Raw genomic sequence first — 17,605 nt, forward strand, 5'->3', positions numbered from 1 at the left:
AGTTAAGCAAGCAAAAACAGCTCTGGGCTATTCTGCCAGGGTTCATCAGAGGGAACTCATTGCATGTTAAAAAGGAAGACATTAGTTCGCTGATAATACATATCCTATCCTGGTCCCTCAGCTAGACTGTGCTGCGGGAACTTCATACGTAGTACCTCTATCAGCCGTGTTATACACGGAGAGGCAGGCCTTCACACATATCGTTTATCTTACACTGAATCTCAGTGAGGAGTGCCTGTGTTTCTTTAGCTGCCTTAGAAGAATGATGCTTGCTGCTAAGATGTTCCATTCAGAAACACAGTGCTGTATTTCACAGAAAAAAAAAGTACATGTAATATTCGAAAGTTTATTCTCTCAAGACCATTTCATTCTCTCAAAGAAACCAGTTGTCTTTTATTATTTAAATGATCGTTAAGGTGACATTTACGATCACATTATCACCCATTTTATAACAAAGACGCATATAGTGAGGTTTCACAAGTGAGCTATTAACCAGAAGCTGTTCTGGCCTCAGCCTAGTGAGGAGAGAAGGTGCGTGACAGCCTTTTGCTGCGGCTATTCTTGGCTGGCTCCGGAAAGAAAGGCCAGCTGGGAGGGGAGCTGGCGGCCGGAGCGGGTTCTCTGCGCTGGGGTGTGGCTCTGAGACCCAGGGCCCACCTGCGCTGCCGCCCCTGCGGCTCTGCTGGCAAGTCTTCCCTTGACTTGCAGTTCTCAGCCACGGGGGCGTTTCTGCAGATAGCCATTGGTGAACCTGCACAGTTAGGGTTGGTGAAGAGTCAAGGGGACAGGGATGGGAGGATCTCCTTTAGCCCTGTGAAATTCAGGTGACTGGAACTCAGAAGGAATACAGTAAGTCCCCTACGTATGAGTGAGTTCTGTTCAGAGAGGGCTTTCAGAAGTCCAACAAAGTTATCTAGGTACCCAACTAACATCATTGTCTATATAATGTATTTTTTCACACAAATAACATAAAAATCAGGCAAACAAAACAATGACATGTTTTTAATCTTATAGTACAGTACCATGAAAAGTCCGTAGCACAGCACGGTAGCTGAACAGACACACGAGCTAACTTACATGACTGGACATGCGGATGCATGTTCCCATCTCTGGAAGGTCACGACCTGGAGGTTCACATGTAGGGGACTGACTGTAGGACGGCTGCTGCTGAGGAGCTAAGAGGGAGTTCCAGCAGGCTGTGGCCATCCCCTCAGGGTCCTTCCACTTAAGGGGGATGTGTTTTAGATCTCTTTACCCCCCTGGGTGGGTTGGGTAGAGGGCCAAGGCTTGCAGTCAGCGCTGGAGGGGGACCCTCCCTTCCTGTGACCTTAATGAGATGTGAGTTTATTTGGTCGGGGGTCCCTGCTGTCTATAAAAATCCTGTTGTTGCCATTCACTGACCAAATCTGTAATAGGTCTTCACTCCTTTCAATATTATTATTACTTCGGTTAGCCTAAGAAAAGATGAGATATAGCAAGGAATTAAAGAAGCCCAAATTCAGGGAGAAAAACCCTACTCATTTCTGGAAATAATACAATTTGGTACACCTTAAACATACTTTTCTATATTCTAGTTCACAGTTGGGGCTTTTAAGTTTTCTATTCTATTTTCCTCCCCATCCACTCATCTTATCCACCCGTTATTTATCATCTGTCTGTCTGCCTATCTATCATCCATCTATCTGCCTACCTGCTTATCTTATCCTTCCATATATTCATATTATCCATATTTGCAATGTCCCATCACATTTTCAGTAAAGCCCTTATAGTGGAATACAAAGAGTAGAATGTATCTTTTTTGGCATTTAACTGAGCTAGAATAGTAACCCAGACATGGGCAAGGAGAGGGACAAGTCACTTTGAAATAGGTAGTTAGGGAAAACAGTGTTTTCTTCTGTACCTGTAGTGAGGATAAAGAAAGTTTAGATTAAAGAATGTATCGTCAGAAAATAATATTTCACAACTTCATAAAAAGGATACGGGTTATTGATCATCCTCTTCAAATCGACCTTCTCTTTGCAGTAAGGGCACGTCTGCTTTTTACCAACAATACACCAACCTCGGATGCAGAATTCATGGAAGCTTCGGGATCTTGTTAGGGAAGCTTCTGGATATTGAAGGGCAAGGTCTACTTCATGACGATGTGATGGAAGTGACCCCACCTGTTGGGTGGAGTGGTGGAGGCAGAAATGGCTCTCGGTCATGACTTGGGTGTGCCCATTGCTTTCCTAGAGCCTCTGCAGGACAATGGAGCCTCCAAGGACCGTGAGCTTGAAGTCAAAGCTTATGACCCTGAGGAGTTTACTGATCTTCTTAGCCTTACATGTTCTGACCTCAGATTCTGTGATTAAATTAGACAAAGAATGTGGATGTGCTTATTTTACAGGGTGTCTTATGTAAAATATCCTCACTTTCTGTGCATTTCTCATAGCATCTCCCCATTTGGCTTTTTGGGCACCCACCCATTACCATCTATGTAATGAGATTCCTCCTCCTAAGTCACTTCAGTCGTGTCCGACTCTGTGCGACCCTATAGACAGCAGCCCGCCAGGCTCCCCCGTCCCTGGGATTCTCAAGGCAATCACACTGGAGTGGGTTGCCATTTCCTTCTCCAATGCATGAAAGTGAAAAGTAAAAGTGAAGTCGCTCAGTTGTGTCCAACCCTCAGCAACCCCATGGACTGCAGCCTACCAGGCTCCTCCGTCCATGGGATTCTCCAGGCAAGAGTGCTGGAGTGGGGTGCCATTGCCTTCTCCAATGTAATGAGATTAGACAAGTTCAAATTATTTGTGGTCAAATATTTGTACAGATATTTCTATTAGCTTCATAAGCTTTTTTCTCAAGTTTTTATTACTGATAAGGAGCCAGCTATTTTGAAACAGAATATATAGAATCTAGGCACTTACAGATTCATTTGTATACAATCCCTTGTACAGAAAGATCGATGCTTTGTCCCCAAAGTTGACAATGAACCATATGTTTTCTCTCAGCACCGGGGACTGAGTCCTACAGAGCCTGAGTCAAGTCAGTCTGTGTCACGACTTTCTGGGTACTTACCTATCTCTCCTGGGCACTGTGCTACCTGTGGGACAGTGACTCATTCGCCTCTGTGCTCAGCACCTTAAGCAGTGCCTAAGTGCCTGTCTGGGGGCTTCCCAGGGGGCACTAATGGCGAAGAATCCACCTGCCAATGCAGGAGACGCAAGACTCAAGCTGGATCCCTGGGACAGGAGGACCCCCTGGAGGAGGAAATGTCAGCCCCCTCCAGTATTCTTGCCTGGAGAACTCCATGGACAGAGGAGCCGCACTCCATGGGGCCTCAGACAGTTGGGCATGACTGAGCAACTAAGCACACACTCACACACACACACGCCTCTTTATTGAATGAATATTTGAATGAATCATTCAAAACCAATTACTATTGCAAACTTACTTTCCTCAGGTTCCACAGCTTATAGATTTGCATAGCGTCATTAACTGGGGCTTTCCTGGTGGCTCTGTGGTGAAGAATCTGCCTGCCAATGTAGGAGATGCAGGTACAAACCCTGGGCTGGGAAGGTCCCCTGGAGAAGGAAATGGCAACCCACTCCAGTATTCTTGACGGGGAAATCCCATGGATGGAGGAGCCTGGCGGGCTACATTCCATGGGGTCACAAAAAGAGCTGGATGTGACTTAATGACTAAACAACAGACACAGTGATTAACTGTGAGATTCATCGTGTTGATTCATTTCTACAGTCATCGGTCCCAGCGTGGCTTTCCCTGATCTGCTTCAGCACCTTGTAGACGTTCCCTCACTAACGGAGGGCGTGGAGGTGGAGACAGTCAAGGCCACGCAGATGATTCCTCGGTGTTAGATAGGTGTGCAACCAAGAGTTCCTGTTCTTTTATGTTCTTGGAACTGGGGTCACTTTTGCATGTTTGGGTTAACATAAAGTGTATTATAACAAAGATATTGAGTCAAAACCTGTACAGTCCTTCATTCAAAAGAGCTGGAGTATAGCCCCATATCCCCCAGGTATGGCACTCAGGGCTCATTGAGCAAGCATTGAGATGTTCATCTCCTCTTTAATATCCCCTTTTATCTTCAAAATCTTATATGAAAAGCCTTCACCCCAGCAGAATTTCTGCAGAGCAAGACTCAGATTCCCACCCCTTGTTAATATGATTCATGTTTGCCCACTCCTTGCTCATATGACTCATGCTAAAATGGGCCATTAATAATACTCCCTGCAAAGCAAATTTGCAGGTGACTACATTTTCGATTACGTATGCACACATGTACAACAATCCCTAAGGGCTTTTAAAGGTGGAGAGAGAAAAGATTTCCACTTGCAAATGGCAGAAGGGGCTCTGTTCCAACATTTGAAAACTAAATCATATTTAAAACTAGGACCAGACTTGGAAAATTTCTACTAAGAATGATAGGTTTTTGGGAAATGTATCACACTGAAAAACCACATAGAATCCCACATGGGATATCTTTGTGTTTCTTACCTTAAAATGTTAAGACTTAAATGTTGGAGTAAAGGCTCCTATTACATTTCAGATGCATTTGGTCCAGTTTTTTACTCTCAGGATTGAATAAATGGAATCTGTCCAGATTAAACGGAATCAAATCATGAGTGCTGCACGTCTGCGGTATTACTGACTGAGTTCGGTGGGCTTCAGAGGCAAGAGGCAGATGGTTTGATCACCTTATAATGCCAGAGCTTTGAACTGACTGAGTGTACAGCAATATTATAAAATTGATATTGTACTATAAAATAAAGATAATGATGCCTTCTTTTCCCTGTATTAAGAGAAGAATTAAAATACTGATTGTTGGTCAGTGCAAACACAACTGTGGTATCCAGAGTTACATGCTCAGGCAGTGCAGCCTGCTTGGCCCAGGGCTCTTGATGCACATGGAGCCCTTCCTCACTGTTGCTGGAGTCCCAGAGGGTGCTGGTTTCCAGGGCCAGGCTGGTCTGGCCCCTAAAAATCCCTCCACTGGTGGATAGTGATTTGGGGCACAACCCATAGGCCAGGGAATGAAATGGTCCAAGAACCATGTGCTCCTGCTTTGGTCCCTTCCTGTGTAATTTCAGGTGTCCTCTTTTCAAGGCCAAAGCTGATACTTGGCTTTCCCCGTCACCACTGTTGACACAAGCAGGTTCCTGAGAATTATTTCCAGGCAAAACACACCACCATTAATACCGCAGACGTGCAGCACTCATGATTGGATTCTGTTTAATCTGGACAGATTCCATTTACTCAATCCTAAGAGTGAAAAACTGGACATTGTCGTTCTTGTTCTTGTGAGATTCAGACAAGGGGTCAGCCAGGCAAGTCCTGAGCTCTGCCCGGCACTGAAACTACACTCTGTTCCTCACTCCCCACCCTCTCTTCCCCGGTCCTCACTGGCTACCTGTGTGCTTAAGGCTTCACCGGCTGGCTCTCCCAGCCAGCCTCTGCTCAGATGCTACAGCCCTCCTGTCTGTGTGGCCTGAAGATTCCTTTTAAAAAAGAAATTACTGGGGGGAGGAGGAGGGAAAGAGGTTTACTGCCTACTAACTAAGAGCAGTTCATTATTTATCAGGGATCGGAGAGAGTCTCAATAAGAAAATGGACAGCAGCATAAAGGCTTGGGTTTTGGGGAAGGGAGCTAAGCAAGGCAGAAGGAAGTGGGGAGAAGGAGGAGACAAAGGAGGAGGGGGGTGATGGGACAGTCTTCCCTGATTTTCCATCTCCCAGCACTGGCTTGAGGAAGGCCAAATGGCCTTCCATGAAAAGGATACACATGCTTGCATGAAAGCTGGTAGGTGTTTTCAATGAGCCCTTCTTCATCAAGGTCCACAATGATCTTCTGCCCACACACGGCGCAGATGTCGTCCGACAGACTCCTGGTGGGCATCCCACTGACGCTGTAGAACTATTGGGGGACAGGCCCAGAGCACACATCATTCTGTGAACACAGGGAAGCCACTGCCAGCTTGAAGACAGAGAGGCTTTACTGTTTCTCTGCTGGTTTAGAACTTGAAACGTTTTTTCCCATAAGGACAATGCTACCGTGGGGTAGAGGTTTCCCAGGCAAAACACCACTGAACCCCAAAGCACATCGCTAATTATAACCATCTAACTTCTCCACTAAGGAATCCTTTAAGAGGAACAATTTTATCAAGGGCTATAGTTCAGAATGACATGGGAAGCTTTTTAAATTCACCCAGAACCTGACCTTCCCCTTATTCTTCCGAGACTCTGATTCCCAGATCTCAAGTAATCCCAGACATCTATGTATCTTTTAATTAACTTTAATATAATTAAAATTTTAATCAATTAAAAAAAAATCCCATCTGACTATAGGGAGTACAGAGACTAATCCCATTAGAAAGCAGTGCATTTAGAATTCTAACTTGGGACATTGCATCTCCCCAGGAGATGGATGAGGAGCAGTTCTCAACATTGGCAGCACATTATAATGTCTAAGAAGCTTTTTAAAAGATAAAATATTTATTTTATTTTTAAATGTAAAATAAAAAACGGTAGCATTGTATTTTAGATATAAAAGATACAAATATAGAATAGAGTTCCCATACCAAGTTTCCCCTGTGATTAACATTTTACATTTAGGGTGGTACATTTGTTACAATTAATGAACCAACACTGATGCATTATTATGAAATAAAGTCTATGCTTTGTTCAGATTGCTTGGTTTTTCTCAAATGTCTTATTTTGTTCTAGAATCCCATCCAGGATACCATTAATTGTCTTATCTCTTTAGGCTTCTCTCTGTTTTTTTTTTTTTTTTTTTTTTTAATTTTTTAAGCTTCTCTTGGCTTTGGCAGTTTCTCAGACTTTATTATTCTTCCCTATAATTGACAGTTTGGGGGTGGGGGCGGTGCTTGTAGAATGTCCTTCACTTGGGTTTTAGCTAATGATTTTTTCTCTTGATGATGCTGGGCTTATGAGTTTTAGGGAAGAAGAGAACAGAGGTGAAATGCCACCCTTACCACATTGTGGCAAGGGTGCGTGCTGTCAACATGATTCATCACTGATGATGTTGACCTTGATTACTTAGTTTGAGATAGTGTTTGTCAAGTTTCTCCACTCTAAAACTACCTTTTACTTCTTTCTACACTGTACTCTTTGGAAGGAAATCACCATCACCACGAGCAGTTCACACTTAGGGAGTGGGGAGTTAGGAGTTATGGTCCACATCTGTATCAGTCAGGGTTCTCCAGGGAAATGGAACAGAGGATATGTATGCGTGTGGGTCGGGGGAGAGTGGGTGGAGAGGGAGAAAGGGGGAAGGGAGAGAGAGACTCATTTTCAAGACCTGAGGCTGGCAAGTCTAGAACCTGGAGGGCAGGCTAGCAGGCCAAACTCTGGAAAGAGTTTTCAGACTTGGGGCAGAACTTCTCTGAAAAACTTCAGTTTTTGCCCTTAACGTCTTTGACTGATTAGCTAAGACCCATCTATATTTTCAAGGATATTGGCTTTCCCTTAAAGTTAATGCTAAAGCTGAAACTCCAGTACTTTGGCCACCTCATGCAAAGAGTTGACTCACTGGAAAAGACTCTGATGCTGGGAGGGATTGGGGGCAGGAGGGGAAGGGGACGACCGAGGATGAGATGGCTGGATGGCATCACTGACTCGATGGACGTGAGTCTGAGTGAACTCTGGGAGTTGGTGATGAACAGGGAGGCCTGACGTGCTGCAATTCATGGGGTCGCAAAGAGTCGGACACGACTGAGTGACTGAACTGAGCTGAAAGTTAATTACAGCTACAAAGTACATTCCAAGCAACATGTAGACTCATCTTTGGTCAAACAACTGGATACGAGAGCCTAATCAAGTTGACACATAAAAGCCAACCACGCGACCTTCTTAAAGGTGGGATATCTCCATAAATTATGTGGAATTTGTCTGAATAGGAGATCTGTCTATTCTCATTTATTTATATATCTATCTATTCAATCATTCACTTATTTCACTGTGGACTCATGGATATTTATTCTATACTTCGAGCTATAACCCAGACTATTCACTACGAATACTACTGCTGCTGCTGTGTTGCTCAAATTGTTTCAGCCTTGGCTACTGTGTCTCTTTGACATGCCCTCATCATTGTGGGTTTTTTCTTGTGTGGGCTTTTTCTGAGAACTTCCTTACTTTCTGGCCCTACAAAATACTCTAGGGTCATATTATATGTTCCCTGCCAAGACCCAGAATCAGCCGTTTTCCCAAGGAACACTGTTTCCTTTTATTATAGACTGGTATTAGAAAACAAGATCAGAGCACTTTGTGTGCTCACTGCTACTAAGCTGTTATTGCTTCTAGGCCTTCTTAGTTGACAAAGCAAGGAGATATGTCTGTATACTCTAACCCATGTATATATACATATCTATAAAATATTTCTATATAGATCATCTACCTTAAGATACATATAATCTATGTTAAGCTAAACACGAGTTCGGACTGATGTCTTTGACTCTGATCCACTCACAGATCATTCTAGCCTTCTCTCCTTGCTTATATGTAGCCTTCTGAAAGTAAGAAACATAGCTTCCATGACCAGTCTTCCGTTCACTTGGAGTCCAGTTCCAGAATACATGCACAGTGGTATCAGGGTATCCCCATAGCCCTGAGGGAAACTTACTTAATGGAGTACAGTGCTTACGTACAGTTCCTTTTGCTTTTAATCTTGGATCTCCACTCATTTCAAAGAGACTTAGGTCAGCACTTCCCTCCCATCCCCCCACTTCAGAGAGGTTATTTCACACATTCGTAGTACAGTTGAGTTCTCTGGTCACAGTCCACGTTCTATCCTGGCATTCCCTGACATCCTACATGACTTGTTTTACATTTGCACACTTAAGGTTTAACCTTTCTGCTATAAAGTACTGTTGATTTTGACAGATATCTAATGTCATGCATTCACCATTAGAGTATCACACAGAATAATTTCGCCACTCTAACAAATTCCCTGTGCTTCACACATTCAGCCCTGCTCCCTCCCTAACCCTCTTGGCAACCACTGTTTCTCTAGCATCTCCATAGCTGTACCTTTTCCAAATTGTCATATAAGTGGAATCATATAGTACAGACTGGCTTCTTTCACTTAGCACTATATATTTACGATTCATCCAACTTTTTGCATGGCTTAATAGCTTATTCCTTTTCCTAGGGAGCTTTTAAAGCAAAGCAGATGCATTGGCTCCACTCCCAGAGTCTGACTTAATTAGTGTGGGGCGCAGGCACTGGTGTGGTGCTTCCTCTTTACCTCTGTCACAAGCACGTGAATAAGTGCATACACACACATACACACACACACACACACCATGAGCTGAAGTCACTGGTGGTTGTGCCAATGGCTTGAGACAGTACTTGGTGGCTGGAATGAGGATGGTAGGAGATGACAAGATGTCATAGACGTGGATGGAATCAGGTGAGTAATTTCCATAAAGCTGGGGCTTAAAGACTTGGTTCTTTTGCCAGGTTAAATCTTTTCTTCCTGGTCTCCTGGAGAACAGAGGACATTCAACTCTTCCTCTCCTGTCCACAAGCAGGCACAAGAGGCTTTGGGAATTTGTAGAAGGGGGATAGCTCTGGTTTCTGTTGGAGGAATTGGGAGTGAAAATGCTCCCTTCTGTGCTTGCCCTAGACCTCACTAGGCTGTCTTAGAGGTGACACAAGGCTGGCCATTCCAGCATTCCACCACCGAAGCTGGACTCCAGGCTCTAGAGAAAGAGTAAGATGGAGTCTACAGAGATGGGGAAGGGGAGGTGGGGGATGAAACAAAGGCCTTGTCAACTCAGTCCTGAGCCATAACCGGAGGGGAGAACAGCAGTCCAGAAGGCCAGTCTTTCCTCGCTGCTCACAGCGGTTTCTCCATTTCATATCTGGCTGTGTGCCAAGAGGCTGGTAGAGGACAGAGATGTGGAATTTCTGAAACCACTGGGTCACACCTGGGACCTTTGGGATTAAGTTTTTAAGAGATGCGCGTATGTTAGACACAGATGGTTACTCCTAATATCTGCATCTGGAATCCATCTAACCAGAAAGTGTGTCCATTCTGAGTTTTAATTTTAAGAGCATTAAAAAGCTATTAGCGATTTTTTTAATTCCAGGGAACAACATACAGTCAGAATACATTTAGCACACTTTTAATCTCTTCTATTTCTTCAAATGCTATATAATGATAGCTGATCTTTATGATGATTATTACCCTGAGGTGTTGATTGATTCTAAAGTGCTTTATGTGCATCAAATATGACTTTTATTTGCATCAACAGATAAAGGGTTTTCGTTATTGCTGAATTTTTACTAATCCTTTATTTTTATTTTTTAGATTAATTTTTACTAAACCTTTAAATGTTGGCAATTAGAGTATGCTAGATATGGTTACTTCCAGATAATTTGACACCCGGAGAATCCAAGGAGCAGCTGGGGCTGACAGAACCAAAAAACCCCTGTTTCTGAAAATGGGCACAAATGTGTAAGATGAGACCATTTTTCTACATACCAAAAATGATTTCAAAGAATGAAAGCAACGCTTACCCCTAGAGTAGAAGCCATGTAGTCCGAACAGATCTCTGCGAAGTCTCTCCCCATTACCCCATAGTAGAGGCCGTAAAACAAGGACACGATGCCCAAATCCATGGAATCTCTAGCTTTGATTCTATTGAAAACAACAGCCAAGGGAAGTAAGAGTGGGCATCTTGCGGGGGGGGGGGGGGGGGATGGTCTTGGGAAAGACTGCAGCTTGGAAAGTATTTCTTGCCATGGTTTCTAACAGAACCTTGAGTGTATTTTCCCTCATTTATTTGTTTAGTGTTTCTTTTTTTTTTTTTAAGTGAATTTAAAATTCTCTCCATTCCTTTAAATTTTACCACTCAAGGCTAAGTGGACAAAATAATTCTTGAAAGAGTGTTTAACATCTTCTTTGGACTGCAGTGCTGAGACAAGCCAAATCTAACCAGAGGTTCTCAAGCTTGGCTGTCGGTGGGAAAACCTGGGCAGCTTGTAAAAAACCTCCATCTGCAGGCTACACCCTGGGCCAATTACATCAGCTCTCTGGAGGTGGGGCCCATGCAGCAATATTTTTGGAGGCTCTCCAGACAAGGATGACTGCAGTGGGGAGCTAACATTAGGAACCTCTTTAATAGTTCAGTGGTTCTCAGCCCTAACTGTATGTTAGGATTACCTGGGGGAGATTTAAAGTATATACAAATACACAAGCCTATCTTCTAGGGCTCTAATTTAAGTGGCTTGGGGTGGGGTCTGGACAGTAGCTAGGGCTGAGAAGTCTGATCCCTGTGATCAAACTTAGATTTTATAGAATACTTTCAAATACTTAATCTTACCTAAAAATATTGGAGATAGGTATCATTAGCCCTACTTTGGTTTGAAAAATGGAGACTTAGGAAAAATGATTGCTTAACCTGACAGTTGGTACCAGGAATCAAGCTCACATTTTGAGGTCATTTGTTACTATGCCATAGTTGCTATGTGTTAATAAAAAATTTTTTATTTTGCAAGTTGGATATTTCAACTAGGATTCTCTACAACAACCCCTATTTCTTTATTTTTAAATTTATTTTTAATTGGAGGATAATTGCTTTACAATGTTGTGTTGGTTTCTGCCATATAACAAATGTGAATCAGCCCCTTCCCCACCCCCGCCCACCACCTTCTTTTCTTAAAGGTAAGTGACCAAGTGAAGTTGCTCAGTTGTGTCCGACTCTTTGTGACCCCATGGACTTTAGCCTTCCACACTCCTCCATCCATGGGATTTTCCAGGCAAGAGTACTGGAGTGGGTTGCCATTGCCTTCTCCAGAGGACCTTCCCAACCCAGGGATCGAACCCACGTCTCCTGCATTGTAGGCAGACGCTTTATCGTCTGAGCCACAAGGGAAATCCATAAGGTTTCTTTAAAAAGTGAATGATTAGCTCCTGATGTAGTAGCTGGATCTTAATGATCACACTTTTGATTTGCTCCCTCTGCAAGAGTCTCTAATACTAGCAATGGGAGTCGGTGGGTCTGCCGGAGGCAGGAAGGACGTGGAGAGAGGAGGGGAGGTGGGAGTCCCTCTCTCCGGAACCCTCTACTGGCTGTTTCTGTGCTCTGTTCACTTGAGGAGGAAATGGTACAAGCTGTGCAGACCTGGAGGGCAGAGGTCTTTCGGTCTTGTGAACTGGGCATTCCAGCACAGTGGGCAGCTTCATCCTTCCAAGATCTGAAAACTGGGGCAGTGACGAAGAATGAAGATGACCTTCCCTCTATGCCCAGGGGAGCATGGATTTATAATCTAATTGATAAAATGTGTAGCAACGAACTTGTAGTTCCACAGAAAAGAATCTCAATACAATTGTGCTCAACGACAATTAGTAGTGAAAAAAATAGTTCCTTCCCATCTGAGGGCTTCCCTGGTGGTTCAGCTGGTAAAGAATTTGCCTGCAATGTGGGAGACCTGGGTTCCCTAATCCGTGGGTTGGGAAGGTCCCCTGGAGAGGCTACCCACTCCAGTATTCTGGCCTGGAGAATTCCATGGATAGAGGAGTCTGGCAGGCTACATACAGTCCACGGGTTTGTAAAGTCAGACACGACTGAATGATTCTCACTTCATTTCCCATCTGAAGGGTTAGGTTCTTCATACACCTCATTATAAGAGAATTCCTGGAAAAGGATCTTAAAATCATACAGATAATAATTTTGGGGGTAACTACAGTCCCAAGTGACTTCATAAAAGTAAAAAAATATTTTATATACATTAAAGTAATATAGACAGTATGCTGAAAGAATAATTCAGTGTCTTTCTATAGCGTAAACAAATAATAATAGATCGGGACAGTTGTATTCTATCCCTTTCCTCCTAGGGAATGGTGGGAGTTCCCTCTCTGAAAATTGCATGAAATATTTATGAAATCAGATTGCTGTGTTGCCACAGGAAGAGCCCTTCCCCCCAGGGCTGGGTCTCCATCCAGTTTTCTTCCTTATTTTATGACTTATGGGTAGCTAACTTCTGCCTTTCAAATTTCTAAGGTTCCAGAGATTTAGATTTAAGTTTTTTTGGTCACGTGGCCTGTGGGATCTTGGGTCACTGACCAGAGATCGAACCTGCACCCCCAGTTGGAGTTCCAACCACAGGACCACCGAGGAGGTTCCAGAGTTAGAGGAATTTTGACGTGAGAGATGTTCCAGGGATTTTCATTTGAGTGGTTTTCCACAGCTAGTATGTCCACCATCCACAGTGGTATGTCTCACACTTCCTTTCCAACACACAGGTTGATTAAAGCTCTGCCCCTGAGAACCTCACTCACAGCACGTCTCAGCAGCCATCTTCCCAGTGGAAACAGGATTCCGAGTCATGGATATTATTATCCCAATTTCCTTTATTTCTCCCTAGACTTTGTTGCCCTGTTACCTCTTCACTTCTCTTTCAATGTCTAAGTACTCAGTTTCTTCTTTGACTAAATGCCTCCAGCAGAAGAGATTTAGAGCAGAAACAAAATTCTAGAGTAGTGCTGTCCAATGGAAATACAGATTGGACATAATTAAAAAATTTTCTTATAGCCACAAATAAAAGGTAAAAAGAAACAGATCAAATAATTTCACTAAAACATCCAGAGTACTGTCATCTCATGTAATCATAAAATGATTTTCTTATACGGTCTTTGAAACTCAATGTGTATTTTAGACTTATAGCACCTCTTACTTGATAATTTAAGTGCTCAGTAGTTACATGGGTTGGCAGCTACTGTATTGGATAGCATAGTTCTAGGGGCTTAAAGAAGAAAGGTCTATAGAGGGATATGACACTTAAGAATTTTGTAGAAGGGAACTTTTTAGCTCAATAAGAATTGCTCCAACAAATATAGGCCAGCTTTGAATGATGATGTCTTTAAAGCTTATAATTTTTTAAAACCTTTGAAATCTGAGTGTTCTCTTCCTTTTGTTAGTTTCCCCCAGTGGCATCTATGATACCAATGATAGTACTATAAACAGTGTGTCCCTGGAAAATTGCAGGGCCAAATGTGGCTTCCAGACACTGAGAACTTGACCAGGTTAATGCTACAAGTAAGTGCTTAGAGACATCAGTATCTTAATTGGAGATACTTACCTGAAAAATAAATGGAATCCACACATTGTAAATATGATAGCCAAATAACCCACAACACCAAATGCATAGCTGAGTTTGTAGATTAGAAGAAACCATTTGTAAACCAATCTGTGGAGTGAAAAATGGGGAGATGCACCAAACATGATATATTAGAAAATATTTTCTTTTTCAAACATTGTTATAAGTCAGTGTTTAGTTTCTAAAATTCTGTTCAATTTACAATACACAGAACATGAATATATCATATCAGCTAAACTCCATGATAATCTAGAGTTTTAATATACTATCAACAAGCAATATATAGACAGTACTATCATGCACGTGTGTTTCTATGTATATATGCCTGGAGAATCCCAGGGACGGGGGGGAGGGGGGGCCTGGGTGGGCTGCCATCTATGGCGTCGCACAGAGTCGGACACGACTGAAGTGACTTAGCATAGCATAGCATGCGTATATAAATTCATTGCGACTTATGTCCTCATGGAAAGGTGACCTTCGGGACCAGTTATTCTACACGAGGCCCTGTCGACCTCCCTCTCTGATTGGCTTACAGTGGCTTTGGCAGGAGTCCTTGGAGGCAAGCGAGCGATGGGAGCTGTCCTCCCCGGAGCCTCTGGCTTCCCGCCCGCGCTGCCTCGGCCCTCGCGCGGCCTCACTCACGCGACCCCCGGCGGCCCTGGAGCAGGAGCCCGGCGCACTTGTTTCCTGCGCTGCGTGGCCGGGCCCTGTGTCTGTCCCACGCTCACCACGTGGCTTTCAGGGCTTCCCCCTTCCCACAGGGTCCACATGGGGAAGGGAGAGGGTGGGGACGCAGGGCGAGGACGGAGCCCATGTGGAAGGAGCCGTGGGTCCTTTCTGCTTCCCCTGCTCCAGGCAGGAAAAGCTCTTAGGAAAACCGCCTGCTGCTTCCTGCCTGAGAGAGCCTGGGCTGGGGCTGCGGCGCGGCTCCATTCCTGGTTCCGAACACGCAGGGGCTGGAAGGAGGCGGGGCTGGGGGCCCGGAGGAGCGAAGGGGGTGCTGGCACACTGCACGCGAGGGGAGGGCTCCCCGTTTGCCCTCAGCCCCTTCCCGCCTCCTTCTCTGGAACCCCTCTCCTGCATTTCTCCCCAAACTTCATTCAGAATCTCCCTCTGGAGACAGGGCCCCACGCTTTCGCCTCTGACCCCTGGAGCCCTGTCCCCAAATCTCACCTTCCCTGGCTTCCTCCCTGTTGGAGCCATCGCACCAAATGCTTATGTTCTATATTATTACTGATGCAATGTTTCAGCGTTATTTTATTTACGTATTAAAATTTTTATTGAAGTATAGTTGACTTATGACATTATATTACTTTCAGGTGTACAACATAGTGATTTGATATTTCTATGTATTACAAAATCACCACCACTAGGAATCTAGTTACCATCTATTACCATAGTTATTATGATTTTACCAACTATACAGGCAGACCTAGCTTTATTACACTTTGCAAACACTGCGTTATTATCATTAAACAGAAGGTCTGTATTAACCCTTTGTTGAGGAGGTCTATAGGGACCACTTTTCCAACAGCATTTCCTCACTTTGTGTCTCTGTGCCCCATTTTGCTAATTCTTACAAGATTTCGAACTTTTACATTATTATCATATTTGTTTTGGTGATCTGTGATCAGTGAGCTTTGGTGTTACTGTTATAATTGTTTTGGGGCACCACAAACCACACGCATGTAACATGGCAACCTCAACTGATAAAAGTAGTGTGGTTTGACTTTACCACTGCTTGGCTTTTCCCCCACCTTTCTCCTTCTTCTCAGGCCTCCCTGTTCCCTGGGACACAACAATATCGAAATCAGGCCAATTAATAATCCCACAGTGGCCCCATTGTTCAAGTGAAAGGAAGAGTTGCATATCTCTCACTTAAAATCAAAAGCTAGAAATGAGTAAGCTTAGTGAGGAAGGTATGTCAAAAGTAGAAACTGGCTGAAAACTTAGGCCTCTTGCATCAGTGAGCCAAGTTATGTATGCAGAGGAAAATGCTTGAAGGAAATGAAAAGTGCTGCTCCAGTGAATATACAAACCAAAGTAAACAGCTTTACTGCTGATATGGAGAAAATTGCAGTGGTCTAGAAAGAAGGTCAAACCAGCCACAACATTGATTCTCTTAAGCCAAAGCCTAATCCAGAGCAAGGCCCTGACTCTCTTCAATTCCCTGAAGGCTGAGAGGTGAGGAAGCTGCAGAAGAAAAGTCTGAAGCTGGCAGAGGTTGGGTCATGAGATATGCCAGGAAAGACCCTGTCTCCATAACAGAAGCGCAAGGTGAGGCAGCCAGTGCTGATATAGCAGCAGCAGAGAGTTTCCCAGAAGATGTAGCTAAGATAATTAATGATGGTGGCAACAGTAAATAGGGGCTTCTCTAGTGGCTCCGTGGCAAAGAGTCCACCTGCCAAGCAGGAGACATGGGTTCCGTCCCTGGGTTGGGAACATCCCCTGGAGAAGGAAATGGGATCCACTCCAGTATTCTTGTCTGGGAAATCCCATGGACAGATGAGCCTGGTGGGCTATAGTCAATGGGGTCGCAAAAAGTCAGAAATGACTTAGTGACTTAACAACAGATTTTCATCACAGACAAAACAGCCTTCTATGGGAAGATGCCATCTAGGACTTTCGTACTTAGAGAGGAGAAGACAATGCCTGGCTTCAAAGCTTCGAATGACAGGCTGACTCTCTTGTTAGGGTCTTATGTAGCTGGTGACTCTCAGTAGAAGCCTAAGATTTGAAAATCTTAGGGTCCTGAAGAATTATGCTTGGTCTACTCTGCTTTGGGCTTCCCTTGTAGCTCAGTCGGTAAAGAATCTGCCTGCAGTGCAGGAGACCCGGGTTCGATCCCTGGGTTGGGAAGATGCCCTGGAGAAGGAAATGGCAACTCACTCCGGTATCCTTGCCTGGAAAATCTCATGGACAGAGGAGCCTGGTGGACTGCAGTCCATGGGGTCGCAAAGAGTCGGGCACGACTGAGCGACTCACACACTATGTAAATGGAACAGCAAAGTCTCGATGGCAGCACATCTGTTTGCAACATGGTTTGCTGACTACTTACTAACCCCCAGGGAAAAAGATTCATCATACTGCTGCTCATTGACAATGCACCCGGTCATTCAAGAGCTCTGATTGAGATGTACAATGAGATTCATGCTTTTATGCCTGTAACACATCCATTCTTTGGCCCATGAGTCAAGGACCGATTTTGAATTTCAATTCTTATTAGTTAAGAAGTACATTTCATAAGGCTACAGCTGTCATAAATAGTGATTCCTCTGATGGATCTGGGCAAAGTAAATAAAAAGCCTTCTGGGAAGGATTCACCATTCTAGATGCCATTAAGAACACTTGCGGTTCACGGGAAGAGGTCAGAATATCAACAGTGACAGGAGTTTGGAAGACGTTGATTCTATCCCTCACGAGTGACTTGGAGGAATTTAAGCCTTTAGTGGAGGAAGGAGCTACAGATGTGGTGGAAATA

At 44.0% G+C, this 17,605-nt stretch overlaps 1 protein-coding gene across 5 annotated transcripts in view; it reads right to left on the reverse strand.

The window, feature by feature from the left end:
• Window positions 1–17,605, reverse strand: part of RNF175 (ring finger protein 175) — a 66,354-nt gene that overhangs the window by 2,680 nt on the left and 46,069 nt on the right. For 2 of the 5 annotated variants that reach the window (XM_018061621.1, XM_018061622.1), the window contains exons 5-8: window positions 14,107–14,214; window positions 10,543–10,663; window positions 5,781–5,914; window positions 1,981–2,082 (exon numbers count right to left, since the gene is read on the reverse strand). In XM_018061621.1, the coding sequence (XP_017917110.1) occupies window positions 1,981–2,082; window positions 5,781–5,914; window positions 10,543–10,663; window positions 14,107–14,214 (465 nt within the window). Of the gene's footprint in view, window positions 1–1,980; window positions 2,163–5,780; window positions 5,915–10,542; window positions 10,664–14,106; window positions 14,215–17,605 lie in introns of all 5 variants that reach the window. The other 3 variants (XM_013970492.2, XM_018061624.1, XM_018061623.1) reach the window with 2 other exon arrangements.

This window comes from Capra hircus, chromosome 17, assembly GCF_001704415.2.
Source record: "Capra hircus breed San Clemente chromosome 17, ASM170441v1, whole genome shotgun sequence".
Classification (NCBI taxonomy): domain Eukaryota; kingdom Metazoa; phylum Chordata; class Mammalia; order Artiodactyla; family Bovidae; genus Capra; species Capra hircus.